Below are 17410 nucleotides of genomic sequence, written 5' to 3' on the forward strand. Positions count from 1 at the left end.
GGAAATAGAAAAGAACCCACGTTAGACATCAGGAGTGGGTTCTCCCGATAACTTCCCTTTCTCTCTTGAATTGCTTTGGAATCTTCAATGAAAGACCATTGAACTGTGGGCCTATTTCTGTACTCTTCATTCTGTCCCGTAGACCATTTGTCCTTTCCCCAGTACCACATTGTTTTGATTACCGAATCTCTGTGGTAAGTCTTAGACCAGGTAGAGTGAGTCCTCTAATTTTGTTTAGATTCTTTGCATTTCTATATAACCTTTAAAAACAGCTTTTTAATTTCTAGAAACAAAAGTCTGCTGGGATTTTGGCTGGAATTGTCTTTTTTCCATAGTCAGTTTGGAAGAGCTGACGTTTTAACAATGTTGATTTTTCCAACATACGAACCTTATTTGTTTTTCCATTTACTTGTGTATTCCTTAGTTCTTCTCAGCAGTGTTTTATCATTGGACTCTAGAGGTCTTTCACATATTTTGCTAAACATACTTCATGTTTTTAAAGATAACAAATGGCATTTTTAAATGGTTGGTTGGTAGTATATAAAAATACGGGGTTTTTTTTTTTTTTTATATTGACCTTGTAGCTTGTTAGGATTCATATCTACAAATAAAAACAATTTTGTTTCTTCCTTTCCAGTCTGCATGCTTTTAATCTTTTTTTTGTTGTTGTTTTTTGACTTGCTTCACTGGCTAAGACCTCCAATACAGTGCTGATTAGAAATTGTGAGAATGGGCATGCCTGTCTGGTTCCTGGTGTTAGTGGTGAAACACTGAGTCTTGTATCATTGCCAGGATGTGACCTGTAAGTTTACTACACATGCCTTTTAGCTGGTGATGAAAATTTTCTTTTCTTTTATTCTGAAGATTTTAATTATGAAAGAGTGTTTAATTTTGTGAAATGCTTTATTGCATCTGTTGAGATGATTGAATTGTTTTCTCTTTATTCTATTAATATGATGAATTACATTGATGGATTTTTATATGTTAAACCAGATTCACTTGCTGGGGACAAACTTTCTTGGTCACAAACAATTATCCTTTTTATATATTGCTATATTTGATTTGCTAACATTTCATTAAGGATTTTACATCTATATTCATGAGGAGTGTTGCCTTGTGGGTTTCTTTTCTTTTAATGCCCTTGTCTGATTTTGGTGTCAGCTGCTTATACTGGCCTCATAAAAAAGGAGTTGAGAAGTGCTACCTTTTCGTCTTTCTTTCCTGGAAGAGTTTTTATACCATTAGCATTATTTCTTACTGAAGTATTCCATAGACTTTCCTAGAGAAGCTATCTGGATCTAGAATTAATTTATGAGAAGTTTACAAATTGAGAATTCAGTTTCTTTAATGGTATAGGGCATATTAGTTTGCCAGGGCTGCCATAGCAAAATACCGTAAACTGGGTGGCTTAACCAACAGTTATTTTCTCACAGTTCTGGAAGAGTACCACCGACCGGGGGGCCTAAACAACAGAAATGTATTTCTCACAGTTCTAGAGGCTGAAAGTCTAAGATCAAGGTGTTGACAGGGTTAGTTTCTTCTCAGGCCTGTGTCCTAGGCTTGTACATGACTGTCTTCTCCTTGTGTCCTCACATGGTCATCCTTTGGTCTGTGTTGCCCATGTCCTCCTCTTCTTATAAGCACACCAGTCATACTGGATTAAGCCACACCCATATGTCCTATTTTACCTTAATTACCTCTGTAAAGGCTCTGTCTCCAAATATAGTCACCCTCAGAGGTACTTGGAGATAGGATTTCAGCATATAAATTTTGAAGGGACGTAATTTAGTCTGTAGGCTTTTCAGACTTGTGTAAGTTTGGTAAGTTGTGTCTTTTAAGGAATCTATTTTACCTTAAGCTGTTAGATTTATTGGCATTGATTGTTTGTAATATTCTATTATTACCCTTTTGATGTCTGAAGGATCTATAGTGATGTTCCCTCTTTCATTCCTGATATGAATAATTTGTGTTTTTGATTTCTCTCCAAATGCAGGTTTTGTTAGCTATTGGTCGTGACTCCTGTACAAGGAAAATAGGCTTGGAGAAGATTGGTGTCAAAATTAATGAGAAGTAAGTATATTGGGATCATTGCACTGTTGCTGCACAAAGCAATAGGTTTCTGCAGGTCACCTCTAAGAAATTCTCATTTAATTACTGAGATATATCTTAATTTATCTTATAAGTTCAGTACCAGCTCTTTATAATCAATTTCTTCATCAATCAGTAACTCTTATTGCATGCCTTTAAAAGCTCATATATTGGACGATGACTTTAAAAAATAATTTCAGAGATATATTCACCTAATGTCTGTGATTTAGAGCATATCTTTATGTCCTTGGTCAGGAAAAGAGATAAATTCCAAAGCTCTAAGTGAGTCTGTGGAGGCAGTCTGCAGATATCGTAGGCGTCCGGGAAATGCCCGTGGTTTCACCAGAGATATTTTCTTTTGGAGCTACAGAAACCCTTGTTACGTTAAGTCATTGACCTTATAGATAATTGATATCCTGAGGTGCATGAGTTTTAAGAGAGGTCTTTTCTCTATGTATATAGTCTTTTGGCTAATAGTGTTAGTCACCCAGAAGTGTAGAGTGAGTTGTAATATATTTTTTTTCCCATTTCAAAAACTAATAGAAGTGGAAAAATACCTGTAAATGATGTGGAACAGACCAGTGTGCCATATGTCTGTGCTGTTGGGGATATTTTGGAGGGTAAGCCAGAGCTCACTCCTGTCGCCATACAGTCAGGCAAGCTGCTAGCTCGGAGACTTTTTGGGGCCTCTTTAGAAAAGGTAAGTTTCTGCTGTTTTTGAGATAATATCGTAATCAAGATCATGATTTTTAAAACTAATACAAGTAAAACTTGTGTGCTTGTTTTCCCAGTAAAGGGTTCCTCAGAGATATAATTTGCAGTAGACTTACTATTTACTAATGGATTAAAATAAATATTTTTGAGTGTCCACTGTGTGCAAGATATTATGCTGGGTGATAAACAAAGCAGTGGCCATGGTCAGCCCCAGGGGCTTATCAGGTAGGTGGGATCACGAGTCAGGCAGGCAGAGACTGAACAGAAGACAGAGTATGGTTGTGTGCCAGAGTGCTGTCTGCAGGTTACTCTAGGGACACTGAAGGGATTGTTTAATTCTAGCTGCAGGGAGGGGGAAAACTTTTCTTAAGTGGACTGTTGCGCTGTAATAGCATAGGAGCTCTTGGTGTGAGTCAGGATTCTGGTCCTGGCTTCAGTGCCCGCTTGGCCTGTAAACATGGTCGGGTTGTTTAACTTCTGAGGACCTTAGTTTCATCATCTGCAAAGCCAAGAATGTGAATCAGTTGATGTCTACAGAGGATTTCCACTTTTCATATTTTTAAATCAAATATTTGGAATGAGCTTTATAGGATGGAAGGACTTTTCAGGTGGGCAGATAGCTTGGCTAAGAACACAGAGACCTGTAGTGCTTGGCTTGTGCTAAGGACTATGAGTAGTGTCCCAGGAGCTTTCAGCTGGGGAAGTACTGCTCAGCTCCATCAGGAGCTCTGTCTGTGGCCATGTGGTAGAGTTGGTGGGAGACGGATGACTGGGGAAGGGCCCTGCTGCATTAGTGGGTGGGGTCAGGAATGCTGAGTGTACCATCTCATGCAAAGAAAAATTGTCCCAAACACAGTGCAATAGAACATTTTGGAATGTGTGTAGGCAGAGTAGCTGGTGATAGGGAAGTACAATTGAAAAAGAGGTTGGAAAACTAATTTGGTTCCAGATCATCAAAAATCTTTGCCACAAAGAAGAATTGGTAGGGCCTTCTCTAGGCAGTAGGGATCTGTTGATACCTTTATGTCCCCCAACTTTTATTTAGAAAGATGTCAAAAGACAGAAAGACTACCAAAACAATCGCCTATATTGAACCTTTCACCTAGATTCCCCAGTTATTCACATCCTGCTGTTTTTGTTCTGTCTCTCCTTTTCTGAATATGTGTATGTGTAGTTCATATTCCTTTTTTCTTTTGCTGAGCTTTTTTGCTGCCACTTTTTGAAGTGGCAGGCATCAATGACATTTGTCCCTAACTACTTCAGCATATACCTCGTAAGTACAAAGATGTTTACCTCCGTAAATACAGTTCCATTGCCATATCTGAGAAGTTCAACAAAAGTACTATAATACTCATTTCCTCAGTTGTTCCTTAAGAGTGTGTGTGTGTTTTGATTCGCACAGTACATGTGGCTCTTATGATGCTTAAGTCTCTTAGTCTGATACAGTCCCCCTGCCTTTATTTGTTTTTTACTTTTTATGACTCTGACTTTTTTCCTTTTATTTTTAGTTTACACATAATGATTGTACATATTTATGGGATACAGAGTGATATTTTGATACACAGATACAATGTGTAATGATCAAATCAGGGTAGTTAGCATATCTATTACCTCAAACATTTGTCATTTATTTGTGTGGGAACATTCTGTTATATCCTCTTTTAACTTTTTGGAAATACGCAGTGAATTCTTGTGAGTTATGTTCACCCTACAGTGTTGTAAAGCACTAGGACTTAACTCCTTCTGTTTAGCTGTAATTTTGTGTCTGTTAACCAACCTCTCCAACTTTTTTAACTCCCACATATGAGTGACAACATGCAGTATTTGTCTTTCTGTGCCCAGCTTGTTTCATTAATATAATGTCTTCCAGGCTCATTCATGTTGCTGTGAAGGATCGGATTTTATTCTTTATGGCTAAATAGTATTTCATTGTGTTTATATAGTACGTTTTATTTATCCATTCATCCATTATGGATGCTTAGATTGAGTCCATATTTTTCCTGTTTTGAATAGTGCTGCAGTAAACATGGGTGTGCAGATATCTTTTTGACACACAGATTCTTTCCTTTGGATAAATATTAGTACTGGGATTGCTGGATCATATGGGGGTTCTAGTTTTAGTATTTTGAAGACGTTCCATACTGTGTTCCATAGTGGCTGTGCTAGTTTCCATTCTCACTAACAGTGTGTAAGAGTTCCCCTTTTTCCACATCCTCACCAACCTTTGTTATTTTTTGTCTTTTTGATAATAGCCATTCTAACCAGGATATGGTATCTCATTGTGGCTTTGATATGCATTTTCCTGATGATTAGTGATACTGAGCATTTTTTCATATACTTGTTGCCCATGTGTATGTCTTATGAGAAACATCTATTCAGATCCTTTGCCCATTTTTAAATCAGATTCTTTTTTTTGCTCTGAGTTGTTCGAGTTCCTGGTATAGGGATACTAGTACCTTCTCAGATGGATAGTTTACAAATATTTTCTCCCATTTTACAGGTTGTCTATTTACTCTGTTGATTGTTTCCTTTACTGATTACAGAAGCTTTTTAGTTTGATACAGTCTGATTTATCTGTTTTCATTTTGTTGCCTGTGTTTTTGAGGTCTTATCTATAAAATCTTGGCCTAGACCAGTGTCCAGAAGGATTTCTCCTGTTTTAGTCTAGCAGTTTTATAATTTGGGGCCTTATATTTAAGTCTTTAATTCATTTTGAATTGATTTTTCCACATGGTGAGATACAGAGGTCCAGTTTCATTCTTCTACATATACTGTTTTCCCACTACTATTTACTAAAGATGGTGTCCTTTCCAGTGTATGTTCTTGGTGCCTTTGTCAAAAATTAGTTAGCTGTAAGTACGTGGTTTTATTTCTGAGTTCACTGTTCTGTTCCATAGTCTATGTGTCTGTTTTCATATTACTATCATGCTGTTTTGGGTACTATAACTTGTAGTATATTTTGAAATCAGGTAGTGTAATGCCTCCAGCTTGCTTCTTTTTGTTCAGTATTACTTTGGCTTTTTGGCATCTTTTGTGGTTTCGTGAAAATTTTAAGATTTTTTTTTTACTACTGTGAAGACTGTCATTGGTATTTTGATAGAGATTGGATCGAATCTGTAGATTGCTTTGAGTAGTATGGTCATTTTAACAGTGTTAATCCTTCCAATTCATGAACATGGGATATCTTTCTATATTTTTGTATCTTCTTCAGTTTCTTTCACCAGTGTTTTGCAGTTTTCGTTGTAGAGTGGTTTCACCTACTTGATTCAATTTATTCCTAAATGTTTTATTTTATTTTTTGTAGCTATTGTAAATGGAATTGCTTTATTGATTTCTTTTTCAGTTTGTTGTTGGTGTATAGAAACACTACTGATTTTTGTATGTTGATTTTTGTATCCTGCAACTTCACTGAATTCATTTATCAGTTCTAAGAGTTTTTGGTGGAATCTTTAGGTTTTTCTACATATGAGATCATATTGTCTGCAAAGAGGGACAATTTCACTTCCTGTTTTCCCAATTTGGATGCCTGTTATTTCTTTCTCATCCTGACTGCTCTGGCTAGGACTTCTAGTACTGTGTTGAATAAGACTGGTGACAGTGGGCATCCTTATCTTATTCCAGTTCTTAACTCTGACTTTTTGATGAATCCAGGTTACTTTTCTTGTAGAATGTCCCACATTCTGAATTTCTCCAATTGTTTTTGCATGAGTGTGTTCAGATGAAGAGGTTTGGGCATGGATTCTTCACGAAGAATGCAATGTACTGCTTTGCTTCATCCCCCAGGTACCTACCAAGGCCTTACATGGAGACCTTGTGGGTGGGTGTATTTGGTGCATGAGGCCGGCCACTGGGGAGGGGGCTCTGCTGGCATTAATGGATGAGGGCCAGGAATGCTAAACGTGCAAGGAATTATCTCAACTGCAAATAACATTTTGGGGTATATGTCGGCAGAGCAGTTGCCTAATGCTGTAAGGAGTTAATCGTGGTGACTATGGGGAGGAGGGATTAGAATATGGAGCAATATGTGTAGAGTATAAAGAAAGAGATGAAAGGCACAAGATAGAAAGAAGCCTATGAGAAGGGTAGCATGAGTCAAGTCCAGGTGGAGGAGATGGTCTACGATGTGGAGAAGGTTTTTAGGAGAAAGGGGCAAAGTTGAGCCATTTCCTGTTTATTTTTCTTAATTGATATGAAACAGGAAACAAAGGCATCTGTTAAGAATGAGGCCTCCTGGCCGGGCTCAGTGGCTCAAGCCTGTAATCCCAGCACTTTGGGAGGCCGAGATGGGCGAATCACGAGGTCAGGAGATCGAGACCATCCTGGCTAACATGGTGAAACCCCGTTTCTACTAAAAAATAAAAAAAACTAGCCGGGCGAGGTGGCGGGCGCCTGTAGTCCCAGCTACTCGGGAGGCTGAGGCAGGAGAATGGCGTAAACCCGGGAGGCGGAGCTTGCAGTGAGCTGAGATCCGGCCACTGCACTCCAGCTCGGGCAACACAGAACGAGACTCTGTCTCAAAAAAAAAAAAAAAGAATGAGGCCTCCCATGTAAGCTATGGAGTCTGGAGTCAGTTGCCAGTCAATAAATGGATTGGCAACATGTAAGTGCCTCAGAGAAGTCAGAAAGTATCCAGGCAGTTCACATAGTTATATGATTTTCTCAGCCATATTGGGAAAAGAAAATAAATGCTTGAAAATAAAACCCATGGTTTGCAGGTAGGCAACCATGAAGTGGCATGAGAGTATAAGAATCTAGGCTGATGGAGAACTTACCTGTGTTGTATGCAAATCCTCTCATTGATTCGGGAGATACCTGGTGGTATTTTGGTTTTCTTTGAGGTAACAAACAATAGAAGCTCAATCAAACTAGGCAAACTGAGGGAGGTTACTGTAAGAATCCTGGCATTAATAGGTAGAATCTCAGAAGAACCTCGAAAGAGAACTATACTGGGGCTGGGCCTGCCTGCATTTGGAGGTGAGGTCCCAGCTGCTCTGGGGCCCAGCAGCACAGTGAGGGGTTTGTAGAGATGTGCTCTTCCTTGGCCTAACTTGGTGACAACTGTACAGGTCCATTTCTTCCCATTCCTCTACCACCTGGAAAATTTTCTTTGCTTCCTTAATTTTCCTACAAAAGAAAGAATTGGATTGACTCAGCCCACCTTTTTCTGCCATTCCGTAGATTTCTGGCCAGCTTGTGTTGGCTCTTGTGAGATCAGATGGCTGTCCCCAGTCTAATCACTTGTGGCCACTGGCAGGGGTTAGGAAACATACAGTGCTGTGGATGGTGGTGTCCTTTGAAGGGACTGTGACTGGGCAGGCACCTTCCACCTTTTCTCTGCCACCTACACACAGCTTTCTGTCCATGCACATGGTCTCATGGTTCACCCACCAAAGTATTCCAGCTCCTCTCCACACAGCCCGAGAGGCCCTCTCTTCTCCCAAGTTGGGGCCTCTCCTAGGCAGGAGTGCCACCTTGTAATGTCCATTGTTCTCTGACTCAATCTGATAAAGGCTCTGGAGATAGTTCTTTCTTAATCCCTGGACTACAGAGATGACCTGTGGTCATCCTTGTCCATGCCGTATATTAGCACCTCCCTCCAGACACACTCACACATGTACCATCCCGCTTTGATGGTCAGGAACACTCAGTCCAGCACCGTTGAGCTGCATACTTGCCTCGCCTCTCAGTGGCATAAGGAATATGAAATGGCAAAGAGGTGGTCTCAGCTTCCAGTGAAGTAGCATAATTCAAGGTTGCCTAGAAGAAGTGCTCCAGGAGAGCAGAGCCCAGAATCATGGGCATGGAAAGAAAACATTTTGGAGAGTGTCTTTAGGGGCAGATGGGTGGCACTACCTCCACCTCCTCCTTCTGGTTTTTAGACCTCAGAATCTGTGCTCCAGGAGAGCCAGTCCCATTTGTTGGTGGCTGGCCAGTGTGTAGTCTGTTTCCCTGAGTCAGGGGCCCATCCCAGGTCTCTGTTAAGGTACCTTAGAATTTTCCTGAAGCTGTTGATGTTTTAAAAATCAGTTACACTGAACTGGACTCATTTATTTTCTTTATATAAATATATGTAATATAGATTTTTGCTATAAAGTTTCACAAAATAAAACAATGTAATTTGTTTGTCTTTCAGTGTGATTATATTAATGTTCCGACTACGGTGTTTACTCCTCTGGAGTATGGTTGCTGCGGATTAGCTGAAGAAAAAGCTATTGAAGTATATAAAAAAGAGAATCTAGAAGTAAGATTGTGTTTTATTACTTCCTTAAAAAAAACTCTTTTAATCAACAGTTTTTCTTTGCAGTGACTTTTTATTTCAGCAATTTGCAAGTTACTATGATGGTTATGTTGTAGGAAATCATATTCCTATTTTAGGAAAATTAGCAATTAATTTAAACCCTGTCTGTCTAGTAAACAAGAAGAATATGGTTGGGAAAGAGGAGAGTATAATCTATAAGTCAGGACACTTGAATTACACGTAACAAAAATCTATTTGAGCAAACTTATACAAGGAAGCTCAAAGTTATTTTAAGATCTTTTGGGAATGCAGGAGTAGGAATGGCTATGGGTGGTAAGGTGGGAAGTTCCAGGGTTGTCTGCCTGTGGGCTCTTCAGATTTCCAAAAGGATGCCCTCTACACACCTTTATTGCTACCTCTCCTTTACACCCTAACCCTGTCCAATTATAATCTTAAAAATATTTTCTTACATCGTCTTTTGCTGGGAAGTTTGATTGACTTTTTTCTGCCCACTCTCCCAACGTAGGCGGGAGAGAGAGAGAAAAAAAGAATTGGAGGGTTATTAATACTTGATATTTCAAGTAAAAGGGAATTGAAATCATAGTCCTTGAAGGCATTTTAGTTGTATGATTTATTATTGGGAATTTATTTAAATCATAGCACTGATATTCCCTAGTTAAATGGCCTAAGGATTTAAGAGACTCCTATTTAAATTTCTGGTGCTGGGAAAATGTGTAATTAAAACCTTATGTTACTTTAGATGGTTATTTTTGAAATTTACATTTTAGAGAACATTTTGTCAGAGTTTTATAATTAACTCTTTATATAATAATAAGCTATCCTTTTTGCATTGGTCGGCCTTTACTATCCTTTTTGCATTGGTCTTGGAAAATTGATGATAATAATTATGGATTTAACATTTAGTTTTAAAACTTTCTGAAATTAATGAAAAATTAAGGTAGAAAGATGTCAGGCACATGACAGAAAGGATGTAGAAGGCTGTGTCCCAGTCAAAGGAATATCTTTATAGGAAACAAGTTCCCCAAGTTTTTGGGATTACTTTAAGGTCTTTTCACCAAGGTTTGCTGCAGATCAACTTACCCGTTTTATTTATTTATTTGTTGCTTTTTGACAGGACTTAAAATGTGATCTGTTAGTATTTTTTTAAAGTTCCCATTATAGAGAAACACAAACACATTGTACAGCTGTACAAAATATTTTCTTTCTTTATATCCTTATTCTATAAGCTTTTTTCTATTATTATTTTTTTACTTCTTATTTATAAAAAATGAAAACACAAACACACACATTAGCCTAGGCCTCCACAGGATCAGAAACATCAATGTCACCGTCTTCTCCCACCACATCCTGTCCCAGGGCAGTAACACTCGTGGAGCTGTTACCTCCTATGATGACAGTGCCTTCTTCTGGATACCTCCTGAAGGACCTGCCTGAGGCAGTTTCACAGTTAATTTATAAGTTGAAGGAGTACATTCTAAAATAATCGTAGAATGTGTGGTATAATAAATACATAAATCAGTATCATAGTCATATCACATTTATTATCTTTATCAAGTATTATGTACTGTACATGATTATATATGCTAGACTGTTGGAGACTGGCAGTGCGGTATCAGCATCACCAGCATCACCACAAATAGTGAATAATGTGCTGCACTATGATGTTACAATGGCTATAATGTCACTAAGTGGCAGGAATTTTTCAACTCCATTTTAATGTTATGGGACCACAGTCATATATGCTGTCCATCGTAGACCAGCATTGTTTTGCAACACATGCTGTGCATGACTGGAGATGGGAGGAATTGTGAGTGCAGTTAGGTCTGTGGTCCATTTTGAGTTAATGTTTGTCAATGTGTGAGCTAAGGGTGCAGCTTCATCCTTTGCTTGTTGCTTTCAAGTTGTCTGTCAATAGCTTTTACATAGTAAAGTAAACACTGGTAACTGTGGTAGCTAAGAGTATATAACTGTATTGGGAAGATGGGGATGGGGAGGGCAGGAAGGAGCTGAAGTGAGTGCTAGGGGCCAGGGAAGAGAGCTCATCTTGCTCTTGCATAGAGCCAAATCAATAAATAAAGCCTAAAATAGGAAAGTCAGGCAGTAGCAATATAAGCATGTTATTTAGAAACATAGAGGTAAATACCCAAATGATTAAATAAAAGAGGTTGAACATGGTGGCCTGTAGGTTCATTGAAATAGGTGGGATCAGAGATCACTGTTTTCCACAGCAGAGCTTTGAAAATTATGTCTGTAATTGTGCATAAGTTGATAAAAAGACTTCGAGAATAATGAGGAGAGCCCTAATTAAATATGAAACTTTACCACATGGCTGCAGTGCTTACCGTTGTGCAGCAGTGGCACACAGATGGACAGCAAGATCAGTAGAACAGAATGTGAAACCCAGAAATGGATTCAAATGCTCGTAAGAATTAGTATGTGATAAGGTCATATTTTAAATCCATGGTAAAACACAGGCCATCCATTAAAAGGGTGCTGGAATAAGTGGGTAGCTATTAAGGAAAAATATAAAGTTGGAAGTTGGATCCACACTTCACATCCACTTTGAACCAGAAGGGTAAGAAATTTAAATATAGTAAAATCTTCAAAGTGCTAGAAGGAAAAACCACATTTGACAAAACCAGTGAAAGAATGAAAGGAGATGGGGGGAAGTGTGAGTGTTCACCTCCTTCCTTCATAGCAGAAGTGATGGAACACATCAGAAATAGTAGCTTACTGTTTTAAAAATCATGTTTAAAACCTGGTAAGGGAAACCAGGAGGCCGAGCTTGCAGTGAGCCAAGTTCGTGCCACTGCACTCCAGCCTGGGTGAAAGAGTGAGACTCTGTCTCACAAAAAAAAAAAAAAAAAAAAAAACCTGGTAAGAGTTTGTACCATCTCTTTTTAACCTTAGAGGTGTGTTTTTAGGAAAGCGTATTCTAAGATAAAGAAACATTTCTCTTCTGTTTCTAGTAGCTGCAGAGATTAAAATGTTTGTATTAAAATAGGTAGAAGTGGTGGGGGGTGGTGACTCACACCTGTAATCCTTGCATTTTGGGAGGCTGAGGCAGGTGGGTCACTTGAGCTCAGAAGTTCGAGACAAGCCTGGGCTACATGGCGACACCCCATCTCTACAAAAAATACAAAAATTAGCCAGGTGTGGAGACGCGCACCTGTGGTCCCAGCTACTCAGGGACTGAGGCAGGAGGATTGCTCGAACCTTGGCAGTCAAGGCTGCAGTGAGCCGAGATCTCACCACTGTACTCCAGCTTGGGTGACAAAGTGAGACCCTTTCTCAAAACAAACAAACAAAAAAATGGGTAGAAGAGTTTATTTCTCTTCTGTTAAAAACAAGTTAAATCAATTTTTTTTTTTTGGCTACAAGTAACTGTTTATTGTGATACCTCCTTAATAAAAATTTTGTTTTAACTCTACATGCACCAGCAATTGATGCTTTTCCCTAACATTCAAAATGATTATTTCTGGGTGGTATTTTAAAATTTAAATCCATCCATTGTGGATTATTGTTCATACTACATTTCCAGTTCTGTCACCCAGTATTAACTGCCTGTTTGTGTATGGAGTGATTCAGAGGTGCAACACTGGGAGACCACAGCAACCCCAAGCTGGAGAGAGGGCACATGGCATTTTATTCTGGTTCTTAGAAGACTGAGCCAGATTGAAGAGGCATAGAGGCATTGGCGTGAGGGCCTGGGGACAGAAATGTGAGAGACATGATTCCTGCTCTCCCATTGCTATGTTCTGAGCTCTAAATGACTGGAGCTGTTTTATTTCTTCTGCTCCTCCTTAAGTTTGCTGGAACATAAGCCCTGTTATCAGGGTCAGCGTTGACGTCAGGATCTCAGTCTTCAACTCTGCAGCCCGCACGAGAGCCTGTGCCTGGTGCTGTGCCTTGGGTTGCTGGTACTCTATACATGTGTGAAAACTAAATTTTGTTTGTGGATTTTTGCTTGGACTTACAGCCAAGCAAGCAAAACAACAGCCAACACACGAAGGCAGCTAGCATTTCAGGAGCCTTGACCCCGGGGCTCCCAACAGATACATAAAGTTGGGGTCACTGAACTTTAAATTTCTGAAAGCTGCTATGGAGATTATTGTCTTTATAGAATTAAAGAGCCTATCAAGGAATGGTTTCCATATACATTAATTCTGCCCTTTTTCTCTCTTTTATCTTCCAGATATATCATACTTTGTTCTGGCCTCTTGAATGGACAGTAGCTGGCAGAGAGAACAACACTTGTTACGCAAAGATAATCTGCAATAAATTAGACCATGTATGTAATACCACTAGAAGCCAAAATGCTGTGATATTTAAATGTAGCTTTTATTTTTAGTATTTGGATGTCTATAATTTTTTTTCTTTTTTTTTGGAGAGGGAATCTTGCCATGTTGCCCAGACTGGTCTCCAACTCCTGACCTCAAGTGATCCTCCTGCTTCAGCCTCCTGAGCAGCTGGGACTGCTCCGTTTTTATAATCTTTCTAAGGTAGCTTTCAGGACAATGCAGAGCACCTCCTTGTTGTCATTTAGTTAACATGTCACAGAGGCTGAGCAGTGACAGTTTGTGATTGAGCCCTACCAGTGTCCACTCAAAATACATCACTGAAAGCTGCCTTTTCCCAGGGCCATCTTGATAGTCTGATAGTTTAAACTTGATAGTTTAGAACTAGAAGATCTGTGAAAATTTTGGTCATCAAATAATAAGTTGTATGTATGCATTTTATAAACAGACTGAATGTCTGTCAAAAATCTTTAGATGGAGATGTTCACACAAAGTGAAACTTGACTTCCTGAGCTAATTCCTGATGCTTTCACTAAAGCAGCAGCCCATTATTGGAGGCTTTCCTCCTCCCAGTTACCAGTGGTGAGCATCAAAATGGTTAACAGCCTTCCTCAGTAGCGTAGTTTAAAGCACAGTTTATTTATAATTTGCTTTATAAAGAATTCCGAATGTAGAAAGCAGTGTTAAGACTTGGTTCTTCTCTTGAAGAGTTTATCATCTGTCTGGGGAGAGGAAACATATAAATAGATAAATATGAACTGCAACAAGTGACATTTACATAAAAGTTTACTGAACAGCAGTCATTATCTTGTTTAATTCTCACATCTCTGTATTTATCTTATTTTCAGTATAACAGAACAGGGTGTCCCAGGCTAGTAGCCCATTAGCATGTGCTCTTTTGCCTGAATGATGAAGTCATCCAGAGCTCTAGGGCTTAGTCTCTTGGTAGTTGCACATGGCTACAGGGCAGTGACAGGGATGGTGGTCATAATGGCCCTGAAATGCTTCAGGTTGGGCAGGTTCGCAGCTGTGCTCCTGAGAGTGGGTGCTCATGTGCTGGGCTACATCCTGATTCTTTGGGACAGTTATCTGAGGTCAATTTTTGGCAGTTGTGAGCGGCCTTTCCAAAGGGAGCAGGGAGAGACTGTACACATTGTTACTCTCCGAAAGTGAGAGGGTTGGGGTTTGATGGGAGAGCCGCTGCTGAAGGTGGGACTTGCAGCTGTCATGCTAGTTCTGACCTCCTCATGAAGGTGTGGGCTGCGCCTCTGTGGCTGTCAGCCCCATTTCCCATCTCTGAGCCCCTCTGCTGTGTCCCACGCCACCCCTCTGGCTCCCGCCTAGGTCCCCAGGACACACTCTTGGCCTTGCTCTTTAACCATAGGGAGTGTGTCCTTTTCCTTTACCCTGGCCACATGCCTATTTCTTGAGCAGAACCCTCGAACTTATGAAATGGAAATACTTGATTCCAGCTCTAAGGTCAAAATTGTAAATGAGACTTCCCTCACTCAGGACCTTCATTTACAGTTATCAGTGGAGATTCTCACCATGTGTCTTTACTTTGCTCTGAGCCACCCCCCTTTTCTGTTTGCTGAGCAACCCACCACCTCAGGTACCAATGCAGTAGTCTTCCGTGGGCCCTGAACACTCACTCTGAAGCCCCAGCCCAGGCAGCTTCTGCCTGTCTTCCCTCTGGAGTGCCCGCTAGCAGATGCAGATGTGTGTGACTATTCTGAGCTGTTGCTTTTTTCAGAAGCTCAGTGGGCAAGGATTTCTCCTGGCCCTGGCCTCTGTTGCCCTTTTATAGTCTTTCTCTTCATCTCTTGTATGCTTTTACTGTTGAAGATCACAGTGAAGGATAATGCTATGAAGGAACATTGACAAATGGACAGCCTAGAATGCACCATTACTGTTGCAAATGACTGCACATCTTGCTTCCCATCTCAGTGGGTCAGCTCATTGCCTGCACCCCATACCTCTCAGCACACAGTCCTGGGTGGCAGCCCTGCACCAGCCTGTCCTTTGTCTCCACTTGATGTTGGGAGCAGGGCATCTTGCTTCCTGGGCCAGCAACCTCTTATTTCCAGTAAAACCTGCTGCCCCAGAGTTATGCCAGTGTTGGACTTTAATTCATATTTGTTATGTTGTTGTTGAGCATTGTCTCAGCATAATTTGGAAATTTACATCATACTAATGAACTCCTTCATGCAGTGGGTAAATTGTTTGTTCTAGTAAATTTGAGTGCAAATTAACTCTGGATGTGCATTTACTGGCTCATTTAACAGACTCTTACAGTGGCTTAGTTTCATGGTAATGTTCTCTGCTGACTTTGACATTGAAGTTCCTTTTCTGTAGTAGATACTGCATATTTTAACTGTGAACTTGCAGTGAATGGATCCGTACTCAGACCATTAACCTACAGGGATTCTCTTTGTTTTGTTTCTGTATTAAAGGATCGGGTGATAGGATTTCATATTCTTGGACCAAACGCCGGTGAGGTTACCCAAGGATTTGCAGCTGCAATGAAATGTGGGCTCACAAAACAGCTACTTGATGACACCATTGGAATTCACCCCACATGTGGGGAGGTAGGAAACAGGAGGTTTTAAAAATTGGCTTCAGTTGATGTAGTTTGAAAAACTATTATAAAGCACTTGTCAGATGTCATATTAGTAACTGATTTGTATATTTTATTTTTAATTTAATTTAATTTAATTTTTTTTCAGACAGGGTCTCACTCTGTCACCCAGGCTGGAGTGCAGTGGCATGATCTTGACTCACTGCAACCTCCACCTCCCAGGTTCAAGTGATTCTCCCACCTCAGCCTCCTGAGTAGCTGGGACTACACTACAAGTGTGCACCACCATGCCTGACTAATTTTTCTGTTTTTAGTAGAGATGGGGTTTCACCATGTTGGCCAGGCTGGTCTCGAACTTCCAACCTGAAGTGATCCACCCACCTCAGCCTCCCAAAGTACTGGGATTACAGGCATGAGCCACCATGCCCGGCCAGATTTGTATATTTTAAAGAATAGCATAAATGTAATATTCAGAATGTGTTTTCTTAAAGCAGTACTAACATCTAATGTGTATTTGTTTTCTTTCTCTTGAACAGGTGTTCACGACTTTGGAAATCACAAAGTCGTCGGGACTAGACGTCACTCAGAAAGGCTGCTGAGGCTAGGACTGCTGCTGTTTAGTTCTCCTTGTCATGTTCTAATTTCTCTCAAAGATAAGAACACTCTTGGAAAACATGAATCTGTGCTCATGACAGCTGCTCTGTTACTCAGGGACCAGTGCAGGGCTGCCTTACAACACTGAGATGAGAAAGTAGACAAGGAGACAGGACAGCAGTGAGCATCTGCCTTGTAGTCTCGCTGACTGCGGGAAGCAGTGGGACTGCTTCCTTGACGCCTTAGCTTGGAGCCCTGTTGTGAGGTGAGCCAAGGCCGACTCTCGCAAGCCAGGACTGAGCTTCCCTCGGAAAGACCTTTGAGTGGCACCATTCACCTAAGTTAGCTTTTCTGGTCGCCATTGTTTTCATCCCCTTTGCTTTGTTGTTTCTATGGAAATATATTTTCAGTTATGAAACTCTATAAAGTGGTGGTTTTCTAGTATGTGGGCCTAGAATTCACACATGCTCACTGGTGAACAGTGTCTGTGGGCTGCATTTGGATAGCTGTCTGCAGAGGACCATGTGCATTAGCAGGAAGCTGTACACACTATGTAAGGTTAGTCATCTCTTTTCTTTTTTGAGGCACATTTAACCTACTCTCAAAACGCTGACTCGTGCTTCACACTCACACTCATTACTTGGTGGTGATAACCTTGAAGCTATTCTCCCCTAATTAATATCTCTACACTGAACAAAATATCTCATGTAATATAAAAGTACTTGAATTGCTTTTTCATGTTGACCTTAATAGTAATATTTCCAAAAGTTCTTAATACTATATTATGTGAAATCTAACTAATTTAACTGTGAAATAATTCTATCACAGTCTATTTAATGATGGTCAAGTTCCATAAATGAATATGGGTAATATTAAGTG

The 17410-nt window shown here is 40.0% G+C and overlaps 1 protein-coding gene across 2 annotated transcripts in view; it reads left to right on the forward strand.

Moving 5' to 3' along the window:
- Positions 1-16949, forward strand: part of TXNRD3 (thioredoxin reductase 3) — a 47926-nt gene extending 30977 nt beyond the window's left edge. The window contains exons 10-15 of one of the 2 annotated variants that reach the window (XM_011950745.1): positions 1994-2070; positions 2632-2788; positions 8936-9043; positions 13257-13352; positions 15813-15947; positions 16474-16949. In XM_011950745.1, the coding sequence (XP_011806135.1) occupies positions 1994-2070; positions 2632-2788; positions 8936-9043; positions 13257-13352; positions 15813-15947; positions 16474-16536 (636 nt within the window). In that variant the 3' untranslated portion in view covers positions 16537-16949. The remainder of the gene's footprint in view (positions 1-1993; positions 2071-2631; positions 2789-8935; positions 9044-13256; positions 13353-15812; positions 15948-16473) is intronic. The other variant, XM_011950746.1, reaches the window with a different exon arrangement.
- Positions 16950-17410: the final 461 nt, after the last annotated feature.

Source organism: Colobus angolensis, unplaced genomic scaffold (genome assembly GCF_000951035.1).
Source record: "Colobus angolensis palliatus isolate OR3802 unplaced genomic scaffold, Cang.pa_1.0 Scaffold31, whole genome shotgun sequence".
NCBI classification, from domain to species: Eukaryota; Metazoa; Chordata; class Mammalia; order Primates; family Cercopithecidae; genus Colobus; species Colobus angolensis.